This window comes from Talpa europaea (assembly GCF_964194135.1).
Source record: "Talpa europaea genome assembly, chromosome: 9".
Taxonomy (NCBI): Eukaryota; Metazoa; Chordata; class Mammalia; order Eulipotyphla; family Talpidae; genus Talpa; species Talpa europaea.
This window is the reverse complement of record NC_140076.1, coordinates 26,083,307-26,104,900: the sequence shown is the minus strand read 5'-3', so window position 1 is coordinate 26,104,900 and position 21,594 is coordinate 26,083,307. Positions and strand designations below refer to the sequence as shown.

At 52.2% G+C, this 21,594-nt stretch overlaps 1 protein-coding gene across 1 annotated transcript; it reads left to right on the top strand.

Moving 5' to 3' along the window:
• Positions 1-5,862: 5,862 nt before the first annotated feature.
• Positions 5,863-9,946, top strand: CLDN19 (claudin 19; the record flags this gene model as incomplete). Its single annotated transcript, XM_084242904.1, has 5 exons — positions 5,863-6,085; positions 7,185-7,349; positions 7,430-7,514; positions 9,062-9,214; positions 9,898-9,946. 5 exons carry the CDS (start codon positions 5,863-5,865, stop codon positions 9,944-9,946), a joined length of 675 nt encoding a protein of 224 aa, XP_084099030.1.
• Positions 9,947-21,594: the final 11,648 nt, after the last annotated feature.

The window sequence follows — 21,594 nt, the reverse complement described above, 5'->3', positions numbered from 1 at the left end:
ATGGTGGGAATTATTATTAATCCTCCTCTGGCAGGGAGCAGTGGTCAGCAGGGCTCTGGCATACTGCCCCGTGTCAGCCATTCACATCCTGCTCTGCCATCTGGCCTCAGAGTCCCCGTGCCTCAGGCCTCCATGTGCAGAATGACACACATCTCTGGGGTGAGAGGGATCTCTGTGGAGATTCGGCACCTCTGGCCACAAGCCCATCTCCCCTCCTGGGCCTGAGATCCTGGGGGGCAGCAACTTTGGGAACCTGCACCCTGAATGCTCATTCATTCTACTAACCAGTGTGTGTTTATTGAGCACCAGCTTACTGTCTGGTGCTGGGGACATAGGAGCAAAGAAAAAAAGTCCCCACCCTCATAGAGCTTACATTATAGAGGGAAATCAGTAACGTGTGTGTGTGTGTGTGTGGTTCTGTGAGGCAGAAAAAGCAAGCAGGTCAGGCCCTGAACAGGGAGTGGCACAGAGGCAAGTGTGGCTTTAGAGTGGACAGGACAGCAGACAGTCATGGGCCTTGCGGGGCTCTGTCTGCACTTGGGCTCTGACTCAGTGATGCAGGACAGTTTTGAGGACAGGGTGATGGCATCTGACTTCTTATCACAGGCCTCGGTGAAGAATATGGAGAACAGGCTGTGGGGGCAAGAAATGGGCCTCCCCTGGTAGCGCAGCGGTTGAGTGCTAGGTTGTGAGGCTGCCCGCAGCCTCTGCAGCACCAGTGCAATCCCCGGCCACTGGCGAGGGTCCCACAAAAAAAAAAAAAAAAAGAGACAGGAGAGCAGAATGGAGGGCCACAGCGACCTGAGGATGTTGGCAGCGAGGGTCGTGAGAAGGGCCAGGTCAGGAGCTATCATCAAAGTAGAACCAACAGGAGTCATCGGTGGGTTGGATGGTATGAGAAACAAGCATGGAGGGTTCTAGCCCGAGCCATTGGAGCAATGGAGCCGCCCTCTCCTGTGACGGGAAGGCTGTAGGAGACATTGCTGTGGAACCAGGAGTCTGGTTTTCCACGTGATGCATTTAAGCTCATGGAGTCTATTAGACACCCAGGTGCAAAGACCAGCTAGATGAGTCTGGAGTTCAGGGTGGTGGAGGTGGGAGTCACAGCATGTGGCTGGTGGTCAAAGCCAGGAGACCGAGGTCTGGGAAGACAGAGGACAAATCAGAAGCCAGCCCAGCTGGAAGCAACCAGGGAGCTAGAGGACAATGAGAGCCAGCGGAGGACACAGGGGCCAGCTAGAGCGGGGACCAGGAGGGATGATATCCTGGGAGCCACTGAGAGCTTTCACGAAGGCAGTGGCATCAAATGTGCTGAGCCAGAGAAGAACCAAGGACTCGCTTTCGGACTTGGCAACACAGATCAGCAAGAACTTTGGCAGATGTTTTGGGAAGTGGTGTGGACAAAAGCCACACTAGAGTGAGTCAGCATAGACACTTCTTGGGAGTTTGGCTCTGTGTTGGGGCAGAGAGATGAGCTGGAGGGAAAGGTGGGTGAAGGAAGGTGAAGCAATTCGGGCTGGGACACAGCAGCACAGGTGAGTGCGCTCACAGCATGCCCCCTAGGGACAGTCTCATCGGTGGCCCCATGACCTGTTTGGGTGACATGTTAATGGAAAGGACGTGAGTTTCGCCCCCTTTTCTCCCACCATGTGGAGTTGTGTGACTACACCTGCACAGTGGGGCACACTCCTCACTCCCAGGATGGTGGGGTAAGAACCAGGGATGAGGGCCTCCCTGGTGGCACAAGGGGCACTATGAAGCTATCAGCAGCCACTGCAGCACCAGTTTGATCCCGGCCAGGGAACTACCTGCATGGCGCAGCAGATCTCTCCTATCTTGGCTGCTGCTCCCCTCAGCAGTGTATTTCAGTCAATCTGCTGGTTCTGCTCCCCACTCTGTCTCTGGTGAATCCTCTCACCACCACCACCCCCCTGCCCACTCTGGCCTACACCCCAGCTCTTGTATGCATAAATAAATAAAATAAATCTTAAAAAAAAACAAACAGGGATGCTCACGCGGCACTTGCACGATGCTCAGCAGAAAGCCCTGTCCTCTGGTCTGTCTTGCAGAAGTTTCCACAAGAAGGCAGATGACCTTTACTATTTCAACACAGCACACAGAGACAGCCAACTGTCTCAGTTAAGCTTCGGAAAGGCCAAATGTTTTCCGTGGCAACAGGGCCAGGAGATATGCATATAATTTGGGCTGATGAGTGGTCTGGAAGCAGAGGGTGATGGCGGGGTCCCCACTAAGGTACACCTGGGACTGATTCCTCTGCGTTGGTGACACACTTGTGAGCACAGTGGGCAGGAGGGGGTCAGTTTGCTTGAAGCAAAGGGAGAGCGTGGAGGTGTGCTCAGCAGGGGCACCAGAGTGGGGCCTGTGCTTGGGTTGTAGGGCCTGGAAGAGGGCACCCCGCAGGCTGCCCACATGCTGCAGAAGCGCCTCCATCCTGGCGAGGCTGGGAGAGCCCAGAAGTGCTCACAGCACTCGGAGGCAAACAAGGTGCAGTGAATGGAAATGTGCAAAGAGCTTTATAGGATTCTGAATCAGGATGCTGGACCCTCCCTGGGCGGCAGGATGGGTCTGGCTGCACTGCTTTCTGCTGTGATCTGTGGCAAGTCCTCCCCCCTCAGAACCTGTGGTTTACAGGAAAGCCAGACTCTAAGCTGGGGAGGTAAGACCTGCCCCCCACCCCCAGCTCCCAAGCATCCAGTGTTTCAAATGGTGGCTGCAGAGAATGTGCTGGATGGCTACCAGCTGAATCAGCTCCTCCTTGGCAGTGGGAGAGGACTCCAGCGTTTCATTAAGAGGGAGACAAAAAATAACTAGTCCTCACACCATCCATCAGTGATCCAACCATACCTACTCAGGCCTCCCCACCAGGCACTACCAAGCCGGTGGGATGTGGCAGCGGGTCTTTAGCCACAGGCAGTCCATTCCCCCAGGGTGGGAGGACATGGGGTGGGAGGTGGGCACCCAGGAGGGAGACTTTGGGAACAAAGCTTTCATTCGCCACATTTTTTTTCAGTTATACCATGCTTTCCAAAAGCACCTGTCGGCCATTATTTGCTCCTTGTACATGCTCTCAGGAACCAAGGGGTGTCATCCCTCTTTCACTTGAGGAACCAGGGCCCAGAGAGGCTAAGGCACTTGCTAATATCACACAGCCTTTCAGTGGCAAAGGCTTGCACCGTAAGTTTCATGTCATGTGAAAGCACGTTTTAAACAGCGAAGTGTGACACCCAGGGGCAGCCTCAAGTTAGCTCTGAGCCGAGGCCGGGTGCTCATATCCAAGCTCTCCCCGCATGCCTGGCAGTCACTGGGCCGCGGGGTCCACTGGGTGGTGGGAGGCTTGGGTGGAGAAGCTTTGCCAAGCTAAGGAATTCCACTCCAAAGCAGGCTCTGAACTCCAAAAGGCTTTGCAACCATGGAAAGGGAAGGCCATCGGAGGAAAGTGTCCTTGGGTAGAACAGACTCAAAACCTCAAATGACAAGGAGGGACAAACAAGAGCTTCAGAGGGTTCTGGGCCCCCAGGCTGAAGGGGCTCTGGATCTCCATGGGGCTACATGCAGGCATCCTGATGTTTCTGAGACCTCAGGGTCCCAAGACTGTGCTCCTGGAAGCAGCTGTGTGACTCTAGGTGGTCACTTCTCTTTGGCCCTCAGCTACTCATTTGTCAGTGGAGGATTGCAGTCCCTGGTCTTGGAGACCACTGTGGCTCTGACACTTGGTTTCTATGCAGCTTGAATATCTGGGCTCAGAGACCTGACCGGTGCTGCTGAAGACCAGAGTGAGGCCTGGATCTTCCTTCCAGCAAGTCCCTACAGATGGCAGGAGAAGGGGCCAAGACCAGGCTGGAGGAGGGCAGCTGGCCCAGGGGGCATACTGTGTGTGAGGGCTGCCATACCAGTCCCCCGCCCTCCCTGGGTGCGCTGCTCCCTCGACCACCAGGTCTGGGCATCGCCTCTGGGGGCATGTGATAACCTTGTCTTCCTGTTGAGAGAGGCAGGGGTGGGGGGAACTTGGCTCCACACAGATCTGAGTAGGAAGACAGCCCCTGCTGCTCCCTGGTGTGGAGACTCCGCCTATCTCCTCTCCTTTGTGGGGTGCTGTCCTGAGGCCCAATGGCTAATTTGTAGAAGGGGTGTCCTCTACATGCCCAGAGTCTTCTGTGCCCACTCTAGGTTCTGGTTCCTCTGAACAGGGGGGAACACTGTGTGGCAGAAGAGGGATCCGGATGCAGGACTGACTTCCCTACAACCATCCTAGGCCTCATTTGCTTTTTGAGACCCTCAGGCTATGGCAGGAAGCAGGTCTGTGTACACAGGTCCACGTGGCCCTGTGCTTCCCCGCATGGAGGGCCGTGGGGCGGGGGCAGTGTTCAGAGCTGCAGGCCAAACAGCACCCACTCCTGACCCCTGGGAGGGCAGGCTGCTCCCCCAGCTCCGGGGCAGCCGAGCTGCTGGCCATTCCAGGGGCCCACGCCTTGGGCGGGCACACAGGGCTGTCATTGTCTGCGCAGTGCCCAGCACCCTGTCCTTTGCATAGCCACGTGAAGAATGCGAGGGAGCTGGCTGGGGACCTGCTTGCGCCCAGGGACTAGGCTGTGGGGGGAGGAGGCGGGCCAAGCAGGCAGCAGACCCTGCCTTCCTCCAGCGCCTTCCAGGGAAGGTGGGTGGGCCGCTGGGGCTGGAGAGGGCAGCAGGGGGCTGGGGAAGTGGGAGCAGGGCCGTGACATTCCCCCTGCACCCATACCCAGGGAGCCCACGGAGCCTGAAATGAACGTGAGGGGATTGTTAATGAGGCCCAGGAGAGTTAAACATTCGCTTCTCCTGAGGGCTGAGCTGGGATGGGAGACAGAAGGAGGCGGAACACTAGGAGGGGGCAGCCTGACCCCCAGGAATGTGCAGAGGCCACTGCTCCCTGCCAGGCTGTTTTGGAGCTGGGACCAGGGCCCCATGCCTTGAGTCCCAGCGGGAGTGACTAAGCCAGCCAACAAGGGGATTAGCGGGTGAACGGTCTGCCTTCCTTCAAGCTGATGCCAGGTTGGTGCTATCTCCCACCTCTCAGCTTGGCCCATGTTGGCTGGCAGCCAAATTTGGCCTAATCTTAACGGGGGTCCTTCTGCCCCCTTCAGATTTCAGACAACCCCTCTCCCAGTGCATATTTCCTGGCCTGAGCTCTCTTACTTTTAATATACAACCCCCCAGATACTCAGGCCCCCCCGCCATCACTCCCTCCCCAGCCCAGTCTCTCCATAACTGATCTCAGAGCCCTGGCCAAAAAGTTCTCCCTGATGTCTAACTCTAGTCTTACCTGCTGCAAACTGGAAGTCCATTTCCTTTCAGTTCTACAGTCAGAGGACAGAAAACACCAAAGGTCAGATCAAGGAGCAAAGTCCATGGTCTCAAGGCTGGTGCTGGGAGTAGGAATTAGAATTTTAGGGTACTTGAATCAGGTTTCTGAAAGGGTTTCCCTGAGCAGAAAAACCCTGAGGGTGATAGGGTCACTCCTCCCAGCCCCTCCCTTCTCTAGCCCTGAAGGGGGGGACCCACCTGGGCCACAGCCCCGCCTACCACCCCCAGTGGGCAGGGCATGCGCCTTGCTGGGGACCTGCTCTGGCTTAGTCCACCGCTGTGGGCGGCCGCCGGCCTTTCCAGCCTCTGGGCCTCCCCCTGCATTCTCCAGCCCCAGCGCTGCCTTTGCTGCCACTGCCACCAGCTCTCCTCCTCACAGCCTCTGGCCTATTGACCCCCGCCCTTGCCCCGCTGTTTCTCTCACCTGGCCATGACCCCAGGCCCCCCAAAGGCCCCAGCCCGGGCCTAAGCCCTGGGACCCCCAGAGCCCTCCCCTGGGCCATGGCCAACTCCGGTCTTCAGCTCCTGGGCTACTTCCTGGCCCTGGGAGGCTGGGTGGGCATCATCGCCAGCACGGTCCTCCCGCAGTGGAAGCAGTCCTCCTACGCGGGCGACGCCATCATCACCGCCGTGGGCCTCTACGAAGGGCTCTGGATGTCCTGCGCCTCCCAGAGCACCGGGCAGGTGCAGTGCAAGCTCTACGACTCGCTGCTCGCCCTGGACGGTAGGATCCCCTCACGGGGGTGGGGGGGCGGGGAGGAGCGGGGAGGGGGCTCCTGAGCAAGCTTTCCAGATACCCCCACCCAGCCCCGTGCACACCGGGAAACCCAGACCAGCGGTGTCCTAAGGTCAGCAGGTGCTCTAGGCTTTCACAACTGGGGGGCCTGACCCCAGCTCTGCCACCCTAACCTCGAAGGGCCTTAACTCTGTGTTCTGATGGCTTCATCTGTAATTACAGACTTCTGGAACCATGGGAAAGAGCCTGGCTTTCAGCAGATCTAGTTAAGACCCTGCCCTGCCCTTCTCCCCACACCGAGCACACACACCAACCAGCCCGTGCTGCCGCCGAGACAAGTCCACCAGCACACGGTCGCTCACACACATGCCGCGCACACGCACGCACACACACCCAGGCACAGGCGGGCACACACACAGCTATTTGGGTTGGCAGGTCCCTCTGTTCTCCCTCCTCCTCCAGGCTGGTAGCCTGAGAAGTGGGCTGGTGAACAGGTACCACTGCAGCTCTCTCCTAGTGTGGGGTAAACTGCCCACATTCTGCCTGGGCACCCCAAAGGCCTGAGCCCATCAAGCTGGTCCAGGCAAGTTGGCTGGCCTCCCTCAGAGACCCAGATGCCCTGAGGGACTCTGGGCCCAGGACTAGAGCAGCCCACTCTGGGCCCACAGAGCAGCAGGCACCTGGCTGCCGTGGGGAGAGGGAAGGAGACCAGAGTCAAAATGGCTGGGCAGGATGTCCCTGCCCAAGAACCCACAGGGCTGGGCTCAGGTCAGCGCCACCCCTTGCAATTGATTCATCGAATGTAAGAGACCCAGTGCTCCCCAGCTCCTTGGGAGAGGGACCAGGCCCAAAAGGAACTCCCCTCTTCACCATCCCCACCAACCTTGGCTGGAAAGCAGCAGAGAACTCAGTCCACCCAGTCACCAGCCGTCACACCCCCTGAAGGGCCTGCATGCGAGAGTGAACAGTGAGGGCGAGGTGAAGCTGCATCCACCCTAGCCTCACCCTCCACTCCTGCTCCAGCCCCACCCTGGGCTCCTCCCACCTGGTCCCACCTACCTCTGGCTCAGTGCCTCCTGCCCCCCAGGTCACATCCAGTCAGCGCGAGCGCTCATGGTGGTGGCTGTGCTCCTGGGCTTTGTGGCCATGATCCTCAGTGTTGTGGGCATGAAGTGCACCCGGGTTGGAGACAGCAACCCCATCGCCAAGGGCCGCGTCGCCATCTCAGGGGGCGCCCTCTTCCTCCTGGCGGGTGAGTACCCTTGGCTCCTCCACCATCTTGACCTTGGCAGGGAGCCAGAGCAGAGCTGAGCTCCCCTCCTTCATCCTCAGGCCTCTGCACTTTGACAGCCGTCTCATGGTATGCCACCCTGGTGACCACGGAGTTCTTTAACCCAAGCACGCCTGTCAATGCCAGGTGAGTGCCAGGGTGTGGCTTGGATGGGCCTCTGCTCTACCTCCTCCGGGGCCACTGGCCTTGTTCTAGCAGGGAACTTGAAAGGGGACACAGGGGCTGGGTCCTGGGTGTGGTGACTGAGCTTTCTGGAGCCAGGAAGGGTGCAGCCTGGCCCTCTGAAGGGGCAGAGGCCTGGGGGGAGGCATCCAAGAGCAGCAAGCACCTCAGAAGCACACTGTCCTGGCACTGGGTCTAAATCCCAGCTCTGTACATGCTGGCCACGGGTCAGCCATGTTCCCTAATCTCTCTGCACCTGGTTCCTCCCCTGTAAATGGAGCCAGGGCCTCAGCACCCAACTGTGAGGGTTCAGTGACATGATGCAGGTATGGAGTTAGCACAGTGCCTGGGTCTGAAGAGGAGGCAGGAACCTGAGTCACTGCTATTCCTGCAGGAGGCACCCGTCACTTTGGAGCAGGGAGATGAGACTGACAAGTGATACGAGCAGATGGCGCAGGGCCTTGCAGTCACCCTGGGGTGGAGGCAGCAGCCATCCACTGGCAGGGGGGTGCAGGATGGTGGGGAGGGGCAGACCAGTAAGGTGGCTGTTGCAAAGGTCTGGAGCAGAGGGTGTGGGGCCAGGGGGGTAGCCATGGAGAGTAGGTTCAGAGATTGCTAGAAGCTAGAATAGTCAGGACTTGCAAAGCTGAGGTTGTGGAGAACAAATAAGGGGCTCTATGAGGGGTCTGGGGCATCCTGGCTCCTCCTGCACATCTCAGCCCTGCCAGCAGAGAATGGGACAGTTTCAACCCCAGATATTCAAATAGGTCTGGGGCTGTCACAGTCAGGAGGACTCCCTGGAAGAGGCAGCAGTATGGAAAAGGCAACCTCAGGTGTGAGGTTTGTTCCCTGGGTCTGGCAGCTCTGGTCACAAAGACCTGCCAAGTAGGAGTAGCTCAGCTCAGCTCAGGGATCTGGCTCTTTACTCTTCTGCACTGTCCAGTGCTGTCTGGGCTGCAGCTCCTATGCTGGGCCCTGGGACACCAACAAATTGGGTGGCTGGACAAGCAAGGGCCACCCAGTGAGAATGCAATGCGGGTGGAGGGGGTGAGGGAGAGCCCCCAAAGGAGGTGGCATCTGAGCTGGGCCCGGAAGGTGGAGAATCGTGGCAAGTACAGAAGTGGGGGATGCTCCAGAAGGGGGTGCCTCATGCAAAGGCACAGGAGTGGGGAGACCTAGAGCAGTGCAGAAAGGGCTGGGTTGGCCAGCAGGGCCCAGGTGCAGAGAGTCCACAGTGCCAGGCAGGCGGGAGCCCGGACTGAGAGTTCCATGGGTCAGACCATGGCTGTGAGGATGCCAGGGATCCTTCCTACGCCGGCAGGAAGGACCACCACTCAGCCCAAGAACCCAGAGAGACTGAAGGGGCGTGTGAGGCTCCCAGCTTCTCCCACCTGCTGCCCTCTCAGGACAGATTGGGAAAGCTCTCTGGAGAGGAACAGGGGCCCTGAGGGGCCACTGAGGCAGGGCCAGGTCTCCAGCCACACCTGATGGCGTCCTCCCACCCCTTGCAGGTACGAGTTTGGCCCAGCACTGTTTGTGGGCTGGGCCTCTGCTGGCCTGGCCATGCTGGGGGGCTCCTTCCTCTGCTGCTCCTGCCCGAAGCCTGGGAGATCCAGCAGCAGCCCGCAGCCCTACCGGCCTGGCCCCTCAGCTGCAGCCCGAGAGTACGTCTGAGCCCCACACACCTGCCCGCCTGGTGGCCCCCGCCAGCCCTCTCCGCCCCTGCAGCACCCTGGCCAGACCCAGGAGAGTACAGAGTGTCTCCCGAGCCCAGTCTGGGCTTGAGAAGCTTATCCCCAACATGGCACCGTCCTGTGCTCTGAGACCCAGACCCAGACACTCAGAAGCCAGAGGCAGGACCTGGCCCACAGGGGCATGTCCAGGCACAGGCCTGTCAGCACAACCATCCCTCACCTGCCGCTTACTTACTCACTGAAGGGCTTCGTGAGTCTGTGCCGGGCTCTGGGGACCCACAGCAGTAAAGAGGGACCTTGGTGTCCAGGGCCCTTCACACCCCCACCCTCTGAGCCTATGGGTTCCTCCCAGCAACTCCATGAAGGAGGCAGTGCCTGGATGACAGATAACTCTGCATTACACACAAGGAAACGGAGGGGCCAAGAGCAGGGGCCCTGCTTTCTCCTAGTTCAGTGTTGCTTGGACACCTACACAGATCGTCAGGACAGACCGTGTCACCTCACCCCCGGGAAGGGCCCCAGGCAGGGCTGCTGTGAGGGCCCAGGTCTGACGGTGCTGGCCAGGCCCTGTGCTTGGGCCTGAACCCCACAGCCCCTGCCTGCCTCCACTGCTGCTCAACCCACTAACCGGCTCTCTCTCTTTTGACTTTCAGACCAATTGTTAAATTGTCTGCCTCCATCAAGGGCCCATTGGGTGTGTAAAGTCCAGGTCCCCACCCTACCCCCTGGCTCTGCCCCCCTGCCACACCTAGCCTGTGTGCATGCTGTTTTGGAGAGAAGTGAGCATCCAGCCCCACGTGTGGTGTCCTTTGATCTGCCCCTGGCCTGACTCGTGTAGGGCCTGGCTTAGAGAGGCAGAGCTGGTACTTGGGCGTAGAGGTGGGGAGACTGAGGTCCAGGACAGTTACACAGCACACCCAAAGTCAAGCCGGCAAGAACCCAGGGCTCCTACCCCATTTAGGAACCTCCACAGCCTGGGCTTAGGTTGGCATGACCTCCGTGATGGGAGACCCCACCCTGAGACCTGGCCCAACTTGGGGATCCCGCCCTGGAATGAGGGAGCCCCTGGTCTGCAGAGAGACAGCCCTACTTGTTACTCTGCCTGCCCCCAGGAGCCCTGTAGAGGGAGGGGATACCCCCTGGGAGGCCCTGCAGCTGGGTGCTGGGCCACTGTAGGAGCTCACTAAGTGGAGGAAAGCCTTGGGGGGACAATTAGGGCCTTTCAGGCATTGGGACTGTCCTGAGTCAGGCTGGAAGGCCCCCTGCTCTGCTCCACACCCTGTGCTGCCCTTTCCACACCCCACACCCACCATTTCTGTGACATTCCTGTCCTAGAACCAGAAGAGAGAGGCGGTCTGATGCGGTGGAAGAGCTCCAGCCTCACCCAGAGGTGTGGGCAGAGCTGGGAGGGCTTTTGGTCTTGCATTACAGGTACACCCCAACCCCCCTTGGTATACAAGGGCGGGGAAGTCCTCAGGAGAACAAAGGAAAGTTAACCCAGGTCAGCCCAAGGTCTCCCCAAACAGAGTGTGCCAGCCTCCCCACTCCCCCCGCTCAGCTCAGGCCTCTCCCACCCCAGGCCTCCTCCCTGGACCTTGTATCTTGCTCTCCAACATGGAAATAGTGCATATAACTGTCCCTGGCCTTCCCCGTGCACTCCTCAACCAGCTCCACCTGGCTTGCTCTACCACCTGTCTTGTAACATGTCCCACCGAATCATCTATCAAATCCCAAGGACGCAGCCTTCCCCCTCAAGCTTGACTCTGAGAGGTGAAGTCAGACGAGATGAAGATGGCCGTGATGGGGTCTGGGAGAAGTGAGCGGCCTAGGGTTATTTGTGCTCCAGCCTGGCAGCTGCCACACCTCCCTGGAAGCTTCTTCCTGGGAAGCTTCAGAAGAGGAGTCATCCATTTCCTGAGGTCCATCCAGCCTCGGGCCACAGGGTGAGCACCTGACCCTAAACAGGTTTCAGGTTTACTGAATCCTGGCCCTGAATTATGTGAACTACAAGAGTCTCTGTGCGCCCGAAGCTATGGGAAGTCATTCTGGCTCCTGGGTGCTCAGCTGGGAGCTGATGCCTAGTGGCACATCCCTTGGCTCCTCTATGAGGTCTGAAGTTCCAGGCCATGGGGTCACATTTCTTGAAGGGTCTCAGAGGGAGAGGGGGTGCCTACAGGAAGTGGCCTGGAAGAAAGCCCTGTCACCCTCTGCCTTTCCTGAGTCCAGGCTGCCCAGCGAGAGCCCTCCATCTTCCCAATAAATACCCCATTTTGGTGAGACCAAGTTGAGTTTGATTTCTGTGACACAGAAAGACGCCCTGAACTGGTGGGACCTGGAAAGTGGGTGTCGCAGTGAGAGCTCCCATACATGTGGCGGCTGAGGGGGGTGTGGGCTGGTTCTCCTCCTGCCCCAGCCTGGCTACGTGGCAACCCTAGTCCTTTGGTAATAAAGCAGTTGGCAGGGAAATTCTGTGGCCCAGGAGTCTTCCAGAAGCTTGGGACTTGTAAGAAAACATTCAGATAGAACATGCTGGCTGCTTCTCGTGGGCTCCAGGGACAGGCCAGCCTGGGTTCTGAGCCATGGTGGGATGACGCAGGGCCAGACAAGCTTCAGGCCATCCTGAAGGGAAGCCCTTTCTGCCTAAGGCTTGGGACTGGGGAGACACCGTTGATGAGAAGGGTCCTGGCAACTGGGAGGAAATGTCTGGGAGAAGTTAGAGGGCTTTGGGCAGCCTGACACCCTCAGGCCTCTCCAGAGCAACCTCCTTCAGCCGTGGCAGGGCTTGCCTTCCAGGTCTCACAGCAGGGCTCCTGTTTACCACCCAACTACAGAAAGATTAGACAAAAATCCGGGAAGAGGGTCTCAAACTCAATGAGCATGACCCTACGGCTTTTGTCATTATCAGCAGCATTCCCCTAGAAAGGGAATTAGCAGGCCATAAAACATAGTTTAAGGAGCAGCAGACCTAAGGAAAGCCCCAGACTCAAGGGGCCTGGCACAGAGGGTGTTTGCTGAGGGGTGCATCCAGGCACTGCAGGGGCCATCCAGGCACTGCACATACCCATCACCAGGGGAGAGGCTCAAAAATCTGCATCTGAAAATATGAAGATGGACTGAGTGTTAGATGATGTCCAGGCATTACGGCTAAGTTTGTGTCATATGTATTGTTAATTCTGTGTGATTGTGAATTCTGTGTTAATACTGTGTTTTTCTTTTCAATCCTCATCTGTTAGAAGTGCATGCTGAAATGATACAATGGCTGGATTTTCTTTAAAATACTCCAGGAATAGAAAGGTCAGGAATAGGGGAAGTTATAAAGTAAGATGGGTAAATGCCAATGGCACTTAGGGGTTCAGTCTACTCTCTGGTTGTATGCATGTTTGCAAATGAAAAAAATAAAAGATTAAAACACCTCTAAAGCTCGCTATTTACATCATTTTCTATGCCCCCACCCTGATCCTTAAATAAGGGTGATGGACGCTCTAGAGTTCTGTTACTCAAAGCAGTCCTTGACCTCAGAGTTACATCTCACGGGAACTTAGAGAGACAGGCCCCACTCAGACCTCGAGAGTCGGATTTGGCATTTTAAGATCTCTGGGTGATTCCCGTGCACCCTGAACTTTGAGACACATGGGCCTGGGCTACGAGAGCTCCTCCTTTTCTCGATGAGAATTAACCTGAGCTTATGCTGCCCTCCTCTATCAGTGAATATTGAAAGTGGCTCAATGCTGATTTCATATGGAGTTGCCTGATCCAGGCAAAACTGGACATGCAGAACCAACAACTCCCGCAGTAGTGCTGCCAGACTTTTTCTCCTCAAAGAACCCTGAAAAAATAGCATTTGGTTCAATTCAAAAGATTATTGCAGGCATATTCCGGACATATTCTTCCTGTCGAAGACAACTAAATTATTGGGTCAAGTGTTAAAAATCCTTCCAAGGGCTGACTAGCTGTAAAATCACCGAGAAGCTCCCTCGGGCCCTGGCCACGAGGTGGCGCACGCCGTCACCACAAAGCGGAGGAGTCCTTGGCTGAGCTACACAGGAGTCTGAACATGTAAGTATGTACTGAAGATAATGCCAGCCAGGCCCGTCACTGTCAGACGATCACTTTACAAAGACGAAAAGGACAAAGACCAGAATAAATTCTGTAGACTTGGGTTGGAATTGGAGGTATTTGGGTGAACTCATGATTTTTAGTATCTGTAATAAATATAAAAATGGACATAGTAGTTGTATTTGTGAGATATATGTATGGATGTATATATGTATACACATATATACCGTAGAAGGGTCTAGAAGGTCTAGAAGCAATGATGCCCCAGTTGCAAGCCCAGCTCTGAGTGCCATTTTCCTCTAAAAGGTACCAGGACCCCATGGAGAAGTGAGTGACTTAAGGGCTGGGGTAGGGTAAGTACAAAATAAACTTGGAGCATCTTGATGTTCCAGAAAGTCGGAAAGTGCCCAGAGAATGATGGAGACAAGTCTAAAGGACATGGAATCCATATTAAAGTGCTCCCACTGGCTTCATCTGGGACAATTTGAGTATCGAAATAAATAATAGCATTTGATTTTAACTTAGTGAATAAAAGAAACTGTTGGTTTGTACTGAAAATAATAATTAAATGGGGAAAAAGCAAAAGCTCTACATTACAATAAAACGCTAATATGACTAACTAGTAAGGTTTGATACTTTACAGTGGTAAGGCAGAGCAGACCCACCTCAATCAAGTGATGAATTAATAGCACCTGTAATGGGACAACTCAGAACTGTGTTCCTTGAATATGATGCACTGAGAAAATTCCAGCCAAAAGGGCAAAACCTCAATCTATTTCTTTTTTTTAAAAAAGATTTATTTATTTACTTATTTATTTATACAAGCACTGGGTACAGTCAGAAGCACGGGAGAGTGAGAGAATCACAAGAGCCAGAGCGGGGAACAGAACAGGCAGACTGGCAAAGTACACTGCTGAGGGGAGCAACGGGCGCAGCAGGAGAGGTCTGCGCACCATATGGGACCCTCACCGGTGGCCGGGGATAGAACCGGCGCTGCAGAGGCTGCAGGCAGCTTTGCAGCCCAGTGCTCAACTGCTGTGCCACTGGGGAGGCCCACCTGAATCTATTTCTGACAGGACAGGAAAATCCAAATTGAGTTTCTTCTACAAGATAATTGCCTGTATTCTTCAAAACTGTCAAAGTTCTGAAAGACAAGGACCAAGGGAGGAGCTGTCCCAGATTGGGACTGGAAGACATGTCACAGCTACATGCAATTCGTGGCCCTCGACTGGAATCTGAACCTATAAAGCACATTCTTGGAACAATCAGTGAAATGTGAACAGTATCTGTGGTTTTGACAATAGTACTCTACCAAAGTTAATTTCCTGTGCTTGACAGTTGACTGGTTTTATAAGACGGTGTCTGTTTTTGTAGGAAAGACACACTGAAGTACTAAGTGAATAATGAGGCATCAGAAAAAAATACACATAAACGCACAGCAAGTTAGGAGACAAAGTTTATGCAGTATAATTTTGGTTGAGCAATCTAAGCGCAGGTATACAGGTGTTCTTTGACCTATTATTGCAACTTTTCTTTGGGTTTGAAATTACTTTCAGATAGAAAGAAAAAAAATTCTAAGGGAAAAGTTAGAATACAGAGAAGCTACTCTTCTCGGAGCACATTTGAAAATCCAAGTAAATGAAGATGCCTTCCAAGATGGCAAAGGAAGGGAAAGCTTTGCACTCACTCATGGTGGTGGGGCAGGGTGGGGGAGGGGTCTCTTAGATCCTTACTACATTAAATCAGGATCCCAAATGTGATATACTCACACTAAATACAACAGAATTGCCATCGCCTAATTCATGAAACTCCAGGATAGAGGTCAGGCAAGCCTGGAGTTGCAGCTGTAAGCCCACTCTCTGGGGGATTCAAATCACCTGACAGGTCTCAAAAAAAGTTAAGTGGGGTGGGGGGGGTGGGGGCCCTCCCTGGTGGTGCAAGGGGTGAAGCACCGCACTATGAAGCAATCTGCAGCCTCTGCAGCACGAGTTTGATCCCCGGCCGGCTCCAAAGATGGTTAAAAACTGTTGGTGCGCTGGTCATGCCTCCGAACGTTTAAAAGAAGCAAATGCAGGGCCTCCCCACTGGCGTAGCAGGTTGAGCGCAGCGCTGTGAAGCTGTCCACAGCCTCTGCAGCGCGGGCTTGATTCCCAGCCTGCCAGGGAGAAATCCACATGGCACGGCAGACCTCTCCTGTCTCGCCTGCTGCTCCCCTCAAGCAGTGCTTTTGACTGGTCTGCCTGTTCTGCTCCCCACTCTGGTGAATCCTCACCCCCCCCCCCGCCCCCGTATCTCTGGCCTGTACCCAAGCTCTTGTATGCATAAATTAAAAAAAAAAAAAAAACCAACAAAACAAAGTCAGACTAAAAGAAAAAAGTAAAAAGACAAAAAGGGAAAATTTCTAAAAGTACTTTTACTACTCCATAATTATGACTATCCAATTTAAAAATGGGCATAAGATTTGAATGGGCAAAAAGTGGGAAAGATAATATGATCAATCATCTAATACCTCACAAAATCTGACAATTATTGTTAAGACCCTAAAATCAGTTTTCTGGTTCTAGCCAGAAAAGGTACATCTCTCCTTGGTATCTTTCTCATCCCGCCCCCTCTTTTTTTATGATGGCAAAATACACATAACATCAAGTTTACATCATTTTCACTAATCCAAATATCTTATATAAGCAGAATCATATAGAATTTGTCTTTTTGGGATTTCCTGGATGTAGGATTCTTGCTTGACAGTTTTTTTCTTTTAGTACATTAAATATTTCAGCCCTCTGCCTCTGGCCGCCAAAGAGAAGTTCTGATAATCTGATGTTATTTGTGATCCCTTGTATGTGATCAATTGCTTCAAAGTTCTCTTTATCTTTTGACAGTTTGATTATGTTGGGAAGTCCTTTTTAGTTTCTCCTAACTTGGAGTTCGTTGAGCTTCTTACATGGCTATATTTACAGCTCTCATCAAATTTGGCAAGTTCATCCATTAGTTCTTCAAAATTCTCTCTCTCCTCCTTTTCTTTCTTTCTTCTTCTGGGACTCCCACAAGGCATGTGTTGGTCTGTTTGATAGAAGTCCCAGAGTTCTGTTAGACTGTTCACGTTCCTGAAATCCTTTTCACTGTTCCTCAGACTCAGTTATTTAAATTATCCTGTCTTCAAGTTCACTGATTCTTCTGCCTGTTCAAATCTGCCTTAGAGGACCTCTAATGAATTTCTAGTTTCAGTTGTATCCCAGTATAGGAAACCTAGATCCATTTTGTTCATATATCCTTCTCTTGGCTTTCTCTTCACCATCCAATTCCACGAGCATGTTTTGTTTTAAAATCTTTGTCTAGTAGACTACCATTACATCTTTCTCAGAGATACCTTCTATTGGTCTTTTTCCTTCCTTTGAATACAAGCTAAATATGTCCCTTCTGTTTTTCTATGCCTTTTTGGTTTCTGTTGTTGAAAACTGCAAGTTTAAATCTGACGTGGTGCCTATGAAAATCAGCCTCCCCTTTCCCAAGGGTTGTTTTGATTGATTGATTTCCATTGTTCTAGGTTGTCTCTGACGTCCAAGATCAGGCCGGGGTGTAAACTTAAAGGTCTTTTCAGCGCCTGTACCTTTTCCTGGGCATGTGCAGCAACCTCCTGATTTCTCCCATATATGTGGTTGCTTTTCAATGTCCTAGTCTTTGGTGTTTGGTTGCCAAAAGGGGAACAAGACAAAAATGAATGGGGAGGAGTCTGTCAGTCCTTTACACCACCTGGAAATCACTTCAACTGGGAGGGACTTGCAACAGCAGGGGAAATGTAACAATGGCTGCTGTCTAGGTGCTTGCATCTCTTTGATTAGAAGTAGCTCTAGTAAGCAGAACACAGACTCCTGATGTTTGGAGGACAGGACCCTTTTATAGACCACCCTGGCTCCTGCAAACAATTACAAACTGCTCCAGGGACATGCACACAACTGCTGGCAGAGGGCTGGGCAGGTAAGGGCTGGGCAGATACTGTTGAAGTAAGATGAAATTCTTAAGATTACCTTCAATTTACCATGTGACCCTTCCCTAGATGTTGCAAACCTTTAAATAAAGTTCCAAAATTGCAATATATGAGACCAATTCTGCCAGTGTACTTGTTGGGGGTGGAGAAACAGATCCCTTGTGCTCTATACTCAGCATCTTTCTATTTATGTGTATAAGAACTGGGGAAGGCCAGAGGTGCGAGGGGTGAGAGGATTCACCAGACAGTAGGGAGCAGAAGGCAAGACAGGAGAGGTCTGCTGCGCGATGTGTCAGCTCCCTGGCTGGCCGGGGATTGAATTCGTGCTGCAGTGGCTGGCAATAGCTTGATGGTACTGAGACTTAAACCCCTGCTCCACCAGGGAGGCCCTTATTCTATTTTTCATTTTTTTTTTTTTAAGATTTATTTTTATACAAGAACCGGGGTACAGGCCAGATGTGCGGGAGGGTGATAGGATTCACCACAGCCAGAGTGGGGCACAGAACAGGCAGACTGACTGAAATACACTGCTGAGAGGAGGAGCGGGTGCGACAGGAGAGGTCTGCTGTGCCATGTGGGACCCTCACCGGCCGGCCAAGATCAAATCAGCGCTGCAGAGGCTGTGGACAGCTTCACAGCATGGCGCTCAACTGCCGGTACCACGAGGGGAGGCCCATTCTATTTTTTTTTTTTTTAAATAGAGGCATGTTTATTTATTTATTTATTTGTTTGTTTTTTTGTTTATACAAGCACTGGGTACAGTCAGAAGCACGGGAGGGTGAGAGAATTCGCCAGAGCCTGAGCGGGGAGCAGAGCAGGCAGAAGGACCGAAGTACACTGCTGAGGGGAGCAGCGGGTGGCAGGAGAGGTCTGCGCGCCATGTGGGACCCTCCTCCGGTGGCCGGGGAGCAGCCGGGGATTGAACCGGCACCGCAGAGGCTGCGGGCAGCTTCGCAACCCAGCGCTCAAACCGCTGCGCCACCGGGGAGGCCCCCATTCTATTTTTTAAAGTTTAAAACATTTTAACATATTTCCCCCCACCACCAACTCCACCTTAAACTCAGAGTCTTGAAGTTTGTTGATGTCCACTAGTTGTTCCAAGTGTTCCACATCATCAAATTATGATGTTATATGAATGCCCAGTATTTATCATTTTTCCTTGCTCTTACTTCCCTTCTAATGATGCGTGTATTTGTCTGGGTCCTCTAAGCAATAGACCCCCAAATGGATTAAGCATGCAAAGTTTTATTAGAGAAATAGCTGTGAGATAAAATTGGGAGGTATAAGAGACACAGGGGTCTGAGTGGAAGCATGTTAGAACATCAGTCCATCAGGAGAGTCCGTGAGCTGAAGCTGGCTGCCAAGGGAGTCCCAGTGTCGCCCAGAACAGGCCTGCTTCATTTAGAATCTCTGCCAAGTTCAGTCACTGGCTCCCTCACTAGGGAACTTTTAGTCTCAGGGAAAATAGTGGCAGTTACAGAGGAAAGCATTTGGGGTCATTTATGATTCCTGTAAAGGCCTGCACCTCAGATTCCCATGGCTACCTCACTTTCTGTTTACAATTTTCCCAACATGTACTTCTATTAGGTATTGTCTTATTCTCAGTTAATCCTCCCAAGAACTTTAGGAAGGTGGTACTACTTACATCTTATTTAAGCATCTTAAAAGGCTCATTCCAAGCCTCCTTCTCTGAATTTGGATTAGGCAGCTTGATGGTGGGATCCAGAAATCTGTTGATTTTTTTGGTGATCTTTGAGAAATTCTTCAGCGTTCAGTACTTTTTTATGCAGCAGTTCTATATTGAGGTTCTTGAAGGTGAAGTTTCATGGGCAGGACTGGAAGTAGGTTTTATAACAATCTCCTGATGCCTCAAATTGATTTATGAAAATCAGTTTCAGAAAAACAAGTCATTAATTAGACCATAACCACAAAGCTTTCTTCTTGGTTGGCTCCAATCCCAACTCTTACAAACATACCTCACCCTAAGAAACCCTTCTGTCAAATTTACCAGTGTTGTGTGACCAGACTTGTCTTGGTTAAACCTTCCACCTGTGTATTTTGATAACCACACTCCTATCGCTCAAGAGCACCTTGCTTGGCTAATCATAAAATAACACTAACATCCGTGTCAGCCCTCATGTTATCCTATTTCAACGTACTTAAACTTTTACGATTATATGTATATGTATATATGCATACAAGAGCTGGGGTATAGGTCAGAGATGCGGGGGGTGAGAGGATTCACCAAAGACAGAGCAGGGAACAGAACAGGCAGACTGACCAAAACACATTACTAAGGGGAGCAGCGGGCAAGACAGGAGAGGTCTGCTGCACCATGTCGGTTGCTCCCTGACCGGGGATAGAACTCGTGCTGCAGAGGCTGTGGATTGCTTCATAGTGCGGTGCTTAACCCTTTCTGCTTTTTTAAGCCCTAAAGTAGAAGCTGGGATAAAGTGGCAGTGGACAAAACCACCCTGCATTTATGGAGCTTACCTGTTAGAAGAGAGAGAAGCCAAGTATAAAGATTTTGAGGTGGGAGTATGCCTGGCACATTAAAGGAGGCCTGTTTTGGAGTGGAGCAAAGCACATGAGAGAAAATGGGATGGGGCAGGTGGGCACTGTGAAGCCTCCAGTAGGATACTGGCTTCTGCTCGTGAGACAGGGTTTTGAGCAGAGAAGTGACCCAGTCTGTCAAAGTTTTTAAGACATCTACAGTCATGCTGAAAACTGATTTCAGGAGACACGTGGGGAGGTTAAGGAGGCTGCTACAGTAAAAAGTCAGGGGAGTTGAGGAGAAGCCTGAACCTCTTTGGCTGGAGGTGGCAAGTGGTTAAGATTCTGGATGTTTCAGAGGCAGGATCAAGATTTACAGACTACTTATTTTTTAAAAAGATTTTATTTATTTATTTATGCATACAAGAACTGGGGTGCACAGGATGAAAAGCTTCACCAGAGACAGAGTGGGGAGCAAAGAAGCAGACAGATCTACTGAAATACACTGCTAAGGGGAGCAGGGAGCGAGAAAGGTATGCTGCGCATGTGGGTCACCCCCCTGGCCAGGGATTGAACTTGTGCTGCAGTGGCTGCGGGACAGCTTCAGAGTGCTATGTCTTAATCCCTTGAGCCAACAAGGAGGCCCCAGACTTATTCTTATATAGAGTGTGTGTGGAAAGTGAGGATTAACTGAGGTTTTAGTTGGGACCTGTAAGGATAGACTGTTAACTGCAATAGGGAAGGTCGTGGGAGTAGCCCCCTTACTCACCCCTCCATCTGCTGTGGTATGGTATGCAACCCCATTATTTACACACCAGTAGTCCCCTTAAAAGTACTTGTTTCAGTCCATCATCACCAACATGGCACCTATACCCACTACTTCTACCACCACTTGTGGCAATTTCATGATCCAGAATTCTTTGTTGGTCATTTTTGGACTGCACTTCCAATGTCTCTTCTCCTTTTACTCACATGACCATAATCTAAACTTTGGCATTACCAACCACACTATTCAAGAGTAAGCTTGTCTGCGCCTCCGGCGGTGAGGGTCCCACAAGGCACGCAGACCTCCTACTGTGCCCGCTGCTCCATTCAGCAGTGTAATTTCACCAGTCTGCCTGTCTGTTCCCCGCTCTGGCTCTGGTGAATTCTCTCACCCTAGCACGCTTCTGACTGTACCCAGTGCTTGTATAAATAAATAAATCTTAAAAAAAAAAAAAAAAAAAAAGAGTAAGCCTGTCTGCTAGGATGAACACCTCATAAGCTTTCAGCTTCCTTATTAGTAGTTTCTCCACTGAACTAAACAGGACCACTTGTCACCAGAGAAATGTCACACTCTTACTACCTTTGGCTGCTCAGTATTCATCCCTGCATTTGGGGAAGTGCAGTGCCCTTTAATACCTCTTCCTCTGGTGAATTCAACTGGCAGCCTTAATACCAACTCTCCATTTGCTGGCAACCTATTTCCCTACCATGTTCCCCATTTGTTTATGTCAACAATTTTAAGTTCTGTCTTGTAAGCCTTTGCCTCTTGTCCCTTTCTTAAGATCCACCAAAAAAATCCATTAATTTGAATTAACACTTTTCATAATACTAACATGGAAAACATGTCTTTCAAAAACTGTTTTCTACCCTAACATTTTGAAAATGTTGCAATAAATACAGGTCCTTGATAATACCATGAAGTTAGTCTCCCCTTATGGAACATGTAGAGACAAGTTTCAGTCTACTAGTGCTCACCCAAATGCAAATTCTTTGGGGCTGTTACCAGTATAACAATGCATGACATTTCCTTTCCAAGCCTTATTTTTCTCTC